The sequence below is a fragment of the Sapajus apella genome, unplaced genomic scaffold (assembly GCF_009761245.1).
Source record: "Sapajus apella isolate SASKATOON/1434 unplaced genomic scaffold, GSC_monkey_1.0 scaffold16, whole genome shotgun sequence".
In the NCBI taxonomy this organism is placed as follows: Eukaryota; Metazoa; Chordata; class Mammalia; order Primates; family Cebidae; genus Sapajus; species Sapajus apella.
Genome location: NW_022436956.1, coordinates 14,993,202 through 15,003,740, shown reverse-complemented (window position 1 = coordinate 15,003,740; position 10,539 = coordinate 14,993,202). Strand labels below are relative to the sequence as shown.

The window sequence follows — 10,539 nt, the reverse complement described above, 5'->3', positions numbered from 1 at the left end:
TTTGAGACGGAGTTTCGCTCTTGTTACCCAGGCTGGAGTGCAATGGCGCGATCTCGGCTCACCGCAACCTCCACCTCCTGGGTTCAGGCAATTCTCCTGCCTCAGCCTCCTGAGTAGCTGGGATTACAGGCACGCGCCACCATGCCCAGCTGATTTTTTTTGTATTTTTAGTAGAGATGGGGTTTCACCATGTTGACCAGGATGGTCTCGATCTCTTGACCTCGTGATCCACCCACCTCGGCCTCCCAAAGTGCTGGGATTACAGGCTTGAGCCACCGCGCCCGGCCTCAAATAGATTTCTTTCATCGTCTAGTCCAAAAGTTCAAGTACCTTCTCTTGCCAATGGTAATCAGGTGATGTCACCAAGGAAAGAGACCCCTGAGCAGCCGTGAGACTGCCGGGTATTTCATGCACCTTTGGTGTTGGAGAAGATGCTGTGAATATCCAGATAGGCTTCCCTCCAAAGAGTCCGAGCTGAAAATACTGGGGAAGTGGATTTCGGATCCTTCCTGGGGGATCCTGCCAGGGACATGGCCTGGCTCAAGCTCTGGTAGGGGAAGTCTAGTATCAAGTCTCACCTGGCAGGAATTGAGCCCAGAATGGAAAGTGCTACAGGCAGGGCAGCCTCCCTCTCTCCTCAGCCGACCTGAGTGAGGGGAGGATCAGATAGCCCAGCCGGGCAGGACAAGGAGATTGCAGCATCAAGACCAAGAAGGGATTTCCTGTTGAGAGGAAGCAGGGGTTAAGCTGAGCTCTGATTCACCTTCCTCACAAGTCTCCAGGATCATAAGGAACCTAATGGAACCTTCCTCAACAGCTGATCTCAATTTCCCTTTCTGGAAAACCTTCCCCTATACTTCCACACCTCCTTGTTCCAGAGATCATTTACAATAAAAGGAAGTAAGAGAAACTTCTGTGTAGAGTTAAGGGCTGCAGAAATACATGGGCATTTGTGAGATGACATGCACTCGTTTGTTGCAGATTGCCCACAAGGCTTGCTGGTCGCCTACAAGAATAATCCCAGCCAGCACATACCCCGTGTGAGAATCTTTCAGATAATTTACTTAGTCCTCACTACAGCCCTGTCACATAACTGTGGGATCATCCCCTTTTTACACATCAAGGAAACTGGGGAAAAGCCTGGAGGACCCACTAATGCAGTGCAGCTTTAGGTGGAGCTGTGAGTCCCTTGCTGCATGTACTGGGACTCCAAGCGGGGTGCTCAGACCCTGTTGCTGAGGCACCTCTGTTCTCACCTGTGTACAGTAAGCGCTCAGTGACTGTGTGGACGGGCTGGGGCCCCGGGTATTGATAGATGACGCACAGGGTTGTCATTCTAAGTCTCTGCAGAACCGTAGGGGTTCCCAGCAGAGAATGGTAACTGAGGGCAGGCTGCCTTCACCATAGGAGGGGCCTTGACAGATGTAGACCACTTCTGACTGGGACCCACTAACTTCTCACTGGGAGCAGAGTTAATCAAGTCACAGAGATGGGTAGGAAGGCAAGGGGCTGCTTCCCATGTGGTGAGCAGTGCAGGTGGGCAGAGCACAGAGTTCCAGCAGCCAGATAGGGAAGGGAACGCAGCCCACCCTGCAGCCCTCCATCCTCCTGCAGACCCCCATTTACATGGTGAGTCAGTAACAGGAAGGAGCCCTTGGACGGTGGCAATGCCATTAGCAACCCCATGGGGGAAAGGGGAAGTGGGGAGGGAAGGAAGTAGTGAGGCACCCCAGCGCCCTCAGGCAGGAAGGCTGCAACAGCTGCCGCCAGCCTCCCACTCTGCCCTCACCCTGTCCTGGCCCCCCCACCCCACTCACTCAGAGGTGGGTGGCCAGGAACCTGGCCGATCAGAAGCACCAGGGGCACGTTGAGACCTCTCCCCAAATCTACTGAATAAGAATGTCTGAGATTTCTAGCTATTGGAACTACAAAGAAAAAAACTCAGAGAAAGAAACTTGGAATTGGTACTTGAAAAAGTCAAGCGCTCCTCCATGAGGCCCTAGTCAGGTGGCTGTGGAGGCCCTGACCCACCTGATCAGGGTGGCGTTAAGGAGTTCTGCCAAGGGGGATCATCAGCTGTGAATAAATAAGGAACCAAAAAGAGATGATGTTTGCTTCAAGGTGAAGCTTCATCCTTTTAAAAGGTTCTCTATGGAAAACTCTAGTGGTTCACTTTGTCAATATTCCAGGAAGCTTTGGGACATTTGGGGTGTGTTCATTCTTTTAAGTCACGGGTTTAAATGGAAAAGATAAAAATTCCTAGACCAGCAGGAGGGAGGTGCCTGTTGCCAGGCAGTGTCCAGGCGTCCCCTCCGGGGCCCAAGCTGAGTACCCGCTGGGCTGGTGGGAAGGTCTCACACCCTCCAGCTGTTCTCATCCTCCTGCCCTTCTTTAGGATGTGAAGATCTTCCGGGCCCTGATCCTGGGGGAGCTGGAGAAGGGGCAGAGTCAGTTCCAGGCCCTCTGCTTTGTCACCCGGCTGCAGCACAACGAGATCATCCCCAGCGAGGCCATGGCCAAGCTCCGGCAGGTAAGTGCCCCACCAGGCCTGCCCAGCCCAGCTCCTGACCTGCAGCCCCGACCCCTGCAGCCGGCCTGGCTCTCAGCCCGGATCCCCCAACCTCAGCCTCCCACCCGGCTCCTCATCCTCACACTGTTCCTGGACCCTCTGCCCTTAAACCACCCTCATCTCTGCCACCCCATTCACCCTAGGGTCCTGAGTCCCTAATTTTGCCCCAGGCCAAACCTGACCCCAGAGCTGCAGATCACTAACTGAACCCCATCTCCCAGATTTCTCCCGTCCAGTTCCAGCACCTCCCTCTGTGTGACAGGGGTCACACACTTGTCTTGGGCTCTGAGGTCAGATCAAGCATCACATCTCCTCTGTCACTCAGTTGGGTGACGTTGGACAAGTTATTTTTTTTTCTTAATTTTTAAAAACAAGAAAGAAAGAAAAAGAATTAAGGAGAGGAAGAAAGAGAAAGAGGAAGAGGGAGAGGGAACGGGGGTGTTGCTTTATTGCCCGGGCTAGAATGCAGTCTAAAAATGGATATGCCTATAATTGTGCTTAATAATAGAGACATGAAAAAAAAATGAGGGAAGAAAATAACAAACAAGCAGCCAACCAATATTTCATTTAAACCTGTAAATAGGTGTGATGTGGTACTGATAAGAGTGTGTATTTTGTGTATTTAAAGTGGAGAGTTCTATAAATGTTAATTAAGTTTACTTGTTCCGGATCTGAGTTCAAATCCTGGATATCGCTGTTAATTTTCTGTCCCACTGATCTGTCTAATATTGATGTTGAAATCTCCCAATATTATTGTGTGGGAGTCTAAGTCTCTTTATAAGTCTTATATACCTGGGTATTCCTGTACCTGGTGTGTATATATTTAGGATCTTTAGCTCTTCTTGTTGCATTGATCCTTTTATCATTATGTAATATCCTTCTTTGCTTCTTTTGATCTTTGTTGCTTTAAAGCAACTCCTGCTTTTTATTTATATTTATTTTTGCTCTCCATTTGGTTGGTAAATCTTTCTCCATCCCTTTGTTTTGAGTCTTTGTGTATCCTTGCATGTGAGATGGGTCTGGATGCAGCATACCGATGGGTTTTGGCTTTTTTTGCCTGTCTGTGTCTTTGGACTGGGGGATTTAGTCGATTTAAATTTAGAATTAATAATAATATATGTGAGTTTAATACTGCCATTTAATGTTAGCTGGCTGTTTTGCCTATTAGTTGATGTAAATTCTTGATTATGTTGATGCTCTTTACTTTTTGGTATTTTTTAGAAAGGCTGATACTGGTTGTTCCTTTCTATGTGTAGTGGTTCTTTCAGAAGCTCTTGTAAAGCAGGCCTGGTGGTGATGAAATCTCTAAGTGCTTGCTTGTTCACAAAAGATTTTATTTTTCCTTCTCTTGTGAAGCTTAGTTTGGCTGGATGTAAAATTCTGGGTTGAAAGTTCTTTTCTTTAAGGATGTTGAATATTGGCCCCCACTCTCTTCTGTCTTGTAGGGTTTCTGCTGAAAGATCTGCTGTGAGTCTGATAGGCTTCCCTTTATGGGTAACCTGACCTTTCTCTCTGGCTGCCCTCAGTATTTTCTCTTTCATTTCAACCCTGGTGAATCTGGCGATTATGTACCTTGAGGTTGGTCTTCTTGAGGAATATCTTTGTGGTGTTCTCTGTATTACCTGGAGTTGAATATTGTCCTGCCTTGCTAGGTTGGGAAAGTTTTCCTGAATAACATCCTGAAGCGTATTTTCCAGCTTGGATTGATTCTCTTTGTTACATTCAGGTATACCTATCAAGCGTAGATTAGGTCTTTTCACATAGTCCCATATTTTTTGGAGACTTTGCTCCTTCCTTTTTATCCTTTTTTCTCTAACCTTGTCTTCTCGTTTTATTTCATTAAGTTGGTCTTCGACCTCTGATATCTTTTCTTCTGCTTGATCGATTCGGCTGTTAAAACTTGTGCATAGTTTGCGAAGTTCTCGTGTTGTGTTTTTCAGCTCCATTAATTCACTAATATTCCTCTCTAAATTGTGTATTCTTGTTAACATTTTGTCAAACCTTTTTTCAAAGTTCTTAGTTTCTTTGCATTGGGTTAGAACAAGTTCTTTTAATTCACAGAAGTTTCTTATCACCCACCTTTTGAAGCCTGCTTCTGTTAATGGAACACACTCGTTCTCCATCAGGCCTTGTTCCGTTGCTGATGAGGAGCTGTGATCCCCTGTAGAGGGAGAGGCGTTCTGATTTTGGGTATTCTCAGCCTTTTTAGGCTGGTTTCTTCCCTTCGTTATAGATTTATCCATCTGTGGTCTTTATAATTACCGTCTTTATAGTTGGGTTTCTGAATAGACGTCCAACTTGTTGATTCCTGGCGCTAAAATCTGAGCAACCCACTGCCCCGGCCAAAACAGCGGCGTTAAGATTGATGGTGCTTTTCTGACTCTGCACCAAGAACCGCCGCACCAAGGCGGCGGCAAAACCGCCTCGCCGGCCACAAGAGTCGCGCTGGCGACCCATGGGGCTCCTCCGCTGGGAATCTCCTGGTGCGTGAGCAACAAAAATTCGTCTGAAAGTGTGGCGTCCTCTCGTTCTCTGCGCTTTCACTGGGAGCTACAATCCCGAGCTGCTAGTGATCAGTCATCTTGGATCTCTCTCTGGACAAGTTACTTTAAAAGTCACAGTTTTCTCATTGAGAAAATGGGTTGTAGGGGAATTTAGTGTGCTAACATATGTAACGTGTTCAAAACCCTCAAACCTGCTGGCCCGCTTCTGGTGTCTTAGACTTAGGGCCTTGCCCCAGGCTCATCTAGGTTCCCTGGCCTGTCCAGCAGAGTCCGCCCTGGGTGCCTCCTCACCCCTGCCCTTTGCCTGCTTTCGCAAAGGGACTTGGTTCCCTGGATGTTGGAAAGTACGTGATTCCAGAGGTTATATGCCCTGGCACAGCTTGCCTGGCCCACCCACCTCCAACTCCCAACCACACCTCAGCATTCTCAGTCCAGCCCCAGAGGTCAGCCCAGTGGCCAGCACGTAGTTTGGGAAGTGTCCATTCTGGATAGAAGCTGAAAAGGCTCGACTGTACTCTGGGCATTGGTTTCTCTGCCAGTTGCAGAGGGTGGGGCTGCCACCCTGCAGATGGCCCCAGCGTTCTAAAGGCAGTAAGCCTGGGCTTGCCTGACTCTGGAGAGTCGGGGAAGATGGACAGGGAGCATTCTGAAGCCAGGTGGGAGTGGCTTCTCTCTTGCACACAGAAAAACCCCCGGGCAGTACGGCAGGCGGAGGAGGTTCGGGATCCGGAGCAGCTGCACATGGATGTTGCTGTCAACTTCAGCCGGGGGGGCCTGCTGAGCCCCCATCTCCACAACGTGTGTGCCGAGGCCGCGGATGCCATCTACACCCGCCAGGAGGACGTCCGGTTCTGGCTAGAACAAGGTCAGCTGGGAGCTGGGCACTGCCCACTGCTGGGTGGAGGGAAGGGGATGGGGAAACAGCACAGAGCAGTGGAGGAGGGCAGGGACATCATCAGCTGAGTCTCATTATTAGCCTTTCATTTGTTCAGGGGACATTTACTGATCACCTGCAGGGATGTATTGACACAGGACTCAGAGATGTAGACACTCCGTTCCTGTCCCCCAGCAGGGCAGATCTGCAGAGTTAAGTGTGATAGAGTACCATGATGCTACAGGCATTCAGGGAGGGACCCTCACACCAGGCTGCAGTTAGTCTGGGAAGGCTTCCTGGAGGAAGTGGCACCTGTGTGAGTATTCAGTGAGAAGTGTCAGCCAGAGGAACAGACCCTACTCCAGGCAGGGCACACAGACTCTGCTAGGCCCTGTGGAGGGAGATTCCCAGGTACTTCCCCTCATCCCTGCCCTTAGTGAGGACACAGAGATGGGACCTTCTGTCATGGAAGTTGGGCACCTTCCACTGCCACCTCTTGGAAATCAGCTTCGGGCTTCCCGGTGCCGTCATCTCTTCTGCAAGATCCTTGGGAGCACCTCTCCCCTCTGCATGGTCCCTGCCTTCCTGACTTCTGTGACTTCCCAGCTGGTCCCTCTCTGGGTACCTTTCCCAGGGCTGCCCTCACGCCCTCTGTGTGGAGGGGTGAGGGAAATGGCGCCATTCCCACTCCAGGCCCCTGTGCCTTCTGCCATGAGCACTGGAGAAATGCCTGCTCCTCCCAGGGCAGGCCCAGATTTAGAAATGCCCAACGGAGCTGTGGTCTTGCCCTCCACACACATACATCCTGCACCCCAGACTATGGCGCAGGCTTGACGTAAGCATCCCTCAGAAGCGGGCCCCTCCCATACAGCCCCTGAGCCAAACCCGCCGGTCCCTTCCATCTCCCCCAGCGCCCCTCATATGCGCTTTCCCGTTGGCCCCAAGCCCTGGCCACCCTGACCTGCCCCTCTGGGTGTGCTTTGCTGGCCCTTCCCTGCCTGGCCCTACTCACATGTCACCTTTCTTAAGAAGCCTTCCCAGTCTGGCCAACGTGGCAAAACCCCGTCTCTAGCAAAAATACCAAAAAATTAGCTGGGCATGGTGGTACATGCCTGCAGTCCCAGCTACTCAGGAGGCTGAGGTAGGAGAATTGTTTGAACTCGGGAGGTGGAGGTTGCAGTGAGCCGAGATCACACCACTGCACTTCAGCCTGGACGACAGAGCAAGACTCCGTCATGGAAAAAAAAAAAGCCTTCCTTGACTTCCAAACCCGCCTCTCCACACCTCTACCTTAGCACACTCCAGTATGGTGACCTTTTAAATCAGTGGGTGGCAGTGTGGCTAAGTGGAGGCCTTGAAACCTTGGCCAGATCATTAAACTTGTCTGGGTCAGTGTTCTCATCAGTAAAACAGGGATGACAGTACTTAGCCCATGGGTACTGTAAGAGGTACTGTAAGCAGAGCCCTGGCACTCAGTTGATGCCGTGGAGGAGGGCGATTGCCATTTAATCTGTTTCTCCCATGAGCCCAGCAAGGAGGAGCCTAGTGCCCAGGTCTTACCTCTGCATCCCACGGCACGCTTGGAAATGGATGTGTCTGTCAATGCCTATTGGATGACGGAGGAGACCAAGTGGGGAATGGCAGCAGTCCCTGGCTGGGGGAGCTCCCTCCCTCCCTCCATCCCTCTCTGATCCTTACCTCTATCCCCAGGTGTGGACAGTTCTGTGTTCGAGGCTCTGCCCAAGGCCTCAGAGCAGGTGGAGCTGCCTCGCTGCGGGCAGATGGGGGACCGTGGGAAGCCCTGCGCCTGCCGTTATGGCCTGAGCCTGGCCTGGTACCCCTGCATGCTCAAGTACTGCCACAGCCGCGAGCGGCCCACGCCCTACAAGTGTGGCATCCGCAGCTGCCAGAAGAGCTACAGCTTCGACTTCTACGTGCCCCAGAGGCAGCTGTGTCTCTGGGATGAGGACCCCTAGCCAGGCTGGGGTGGGGGATCCTGGGGGGCTTCTCTGGGCCCACTACTCTTCACCAGCTGTCAGAGGGGGTGGTAGCCCCCACCTGAGGCCTTATTTCCCTCCCTCCCCACTCCCCTGGACCTGGAGCCTGGGCCCCTCTGGCCCCATCTCGCATGACTGTGAAAAGGGTGTGGCACGGCAGGGGGTCTCATGAAGGCACCCCCACTCCCACCCTGTGCCTTCCTTGCGGGCAGAGGGAGAGAGGGCTCCCCAGACCTACACCCCTCCCTCCTGCATCTCCCCTGAAGTGTTCACTTGTAAGCCGCCAAAATGTGATGGCCTGTGGTTCTTCTGTTGAACTCTTTAAAGGCTCAGACCCTAAAAGGAGTCTATCCCTGGACACCCACCTCCCCAGACACAAGTCCCCTCCCCATGCACACAACTGGAAGGACCTGGCCCCTCGGTCTCTTCCTACACCCCAACAAGGGGCTCCCTATCCCCAAAGAAGGAGCTGTTGGGGACCCATGCCGCAGCCCCTGTATCGATGACAGCACGTTCTCATTTCTGGCCCCGAGGCCACCTGTGGGGCCAGTGGAGGCCTCCCGCCGCTGGGACAGACCGCAGACCACGAGTGCCTTTCCCAGACCTGGACTTTGCCTCCAGAGCAGGCACCAGCTCTTTCCCTCTCTACACAGAAATATTTTTGTAAGGTTCTGGGGCAGTGAGGGAGCATGAAGTACGAGGAAAACTTGAATTCCAGATTTTTAATGCAAAGTATTTATCATTTGTACCAGAAATAAACGTTTTAAGTTTTTACTTGACTGACAAGACCCAGAGTTTGGAGAAAACTTTTGGCCAATGCTGCCATCTGGTGTCAGAAGTGTCTCTACACCCTATCTGTGGCCTATTTTGGAACAATGATTTCTAAATCACCTACTCTGTGTTCAACCTTTTGGGGAGGGAAGGAGGAGATAAAACTTCCGCACCCAAAACAGTAAGACAGACAGCTGCAACTGTAGTAAGCCAGTCAGTAATAGCCAGCTGGAAGGCAAGAGATGGTATGGAGATTGGAACCCTGCTTCAGATCCGGACTCAGCTACTTACCTGCTGTGCAGCCATGGGTCAAGTTGCTTGACCTCTCTGTGCCTCCACTCCCTCAGCTATAAAATGAGCTAACTGGCTGAGCACAGTGGCTCGCACCTGTAATGCCAACACTTTAGGAGGCCGAGGTGGGCGGATCACGAGGTCAGGAGCTCAAGACCAGCTGGGCCAACATAGTGAAACCCCATCTCTACTAAAAATACAAAAATTAGCCTCTTATGGTGGCGTGCATCTGTAGTCCCAGCTATTTGGCAGGCTGAGGCAGGAGAACCGCTTGAACCTGGGAGGCGGAGGTTGCAGTGAGCTGAGACCTCGCCATTGCACTCCAGCGTGGGCGACAGAGCAAGACTCCATCTCAAAAAAAAAAAAGAGTTTACTTAAGAGATAGAAGTGAATTCTTGCATGTCAAGCGTCTAGCACACAATGCTCACTGTTAGCCGTGCTTAGTATCATTACCATTAGTGAAGAAAAGCAGGCATTCCTGCATCTGTGAGCTTGAGGCAATGAAATCGGACATGTGGAAGGCTTCTCACTTCCCAAGTATCTTCCAGTATGAAGAGGCTGTAATAGGAAGCGCCAGGCAGGATGCTGGGTGGTTTCAGAACAGGGGATGTGCAGGCTGCATATATTGGGAAAGGCTTTCTGGAAGAGTGGGGTGTGGGTCGAGGCTGGGAGATGGTAATGATTTGGCCTTGGTGGAGCTGAGGGTAGTGGGGTGATAGCCTTTTCAGGTGGGCATGCCTCCCTTCTGAACCTGTTTTCAAGGGCCAGATCAGCTTTGCTGGGGCATGGGGAGGGAGCTGTCCCATCAGCCACCCCCCTACATCCCCCCACCTAGGTCTTTTTCTCCTTCCCTTTCTGCCAGGGCCTCCATCCCAAGCCCCAGCCACTGTTCCAGGTGGGCAAGGGTACTTGGAGAAGCACCTGCTACCCCTTGTGTGCCTTTTTTGATGCAAGGAGAGTCCCCAAATCAGTATACCTTTCCATCTTCCCTTCTGACCTCCCAGTCACCAAAAGTAATACTTTTTTATTTTTATTTTTTATTTATTTATTTTTTTTTTTGAGACGGAGTTTCACTCTTGTTACCCAGGCTGGAGTACAATGGCGCGATCTCGGCTCACCGCAACCTCCGCCTCCTGGGTTCAGGCAATTCTCCTGCCTCAACCTCCTGAGTAGCTGGGATTACAGGGACGCGCCACCATGCCCAGCTAATGTTTTGTATTTTTAGTAGAGACGGGGTTTCACCATGTTGACCAGGATGGTCTGGATCTCTTGACCTCGTGATCCACCCGCCTCGGCCTCCCAAAGTACTGGGATTACAGGCTTGAGCCACCGCGCCCGGCCAAGTAATACTTTTTTAGAAAGCAATGTTTTCAAGACTTGGAGTATTTTTCCGACCTTCCTTGACTAGCACCTCCTAGTCTGTGGCCCCTGCAATGAGGGGGCTCTGGACACCGTCACTCCAGACATCCCTGCCTTGGGTTCCTCCTTAGTCTGAGGGGATGGGGATGAGAAGGTTCCCTTAGACTCTGGGCT

General features: G+C 51.4%; 1 protein-coding gene across 1 annotated transcript in view; it reads left to right on the top strand.

The window, feature by feature from the left end:
* Positions 1-8,730, top strand: part of OAF (out at first homolog) — a 19,001-nt gene extending 10,271 nt beyond the window's left edge. Inside the window, exons 2-4 of the mRNA XM_032285188.1 lie at positions 2,396-2,530; positions 5,758-5,938; positions 7,658-8,730. Coding sequence (XP_032141079.1) covers positions 2,396-2,530; positions 5,758-5,938; positions 7,658-7,923 — 582 coding nt within the window. The 3' untranslated portion in view covers positions 7,924-8,730. The remainder of the gene's footprint in view (positions 1-2,395; positions 2,531-5,757; positions 5,939-7,657) is intronic.
* The last annotated feature ends 1,809 nt before the right edge of the window (positions 8,731-10,539 follow it).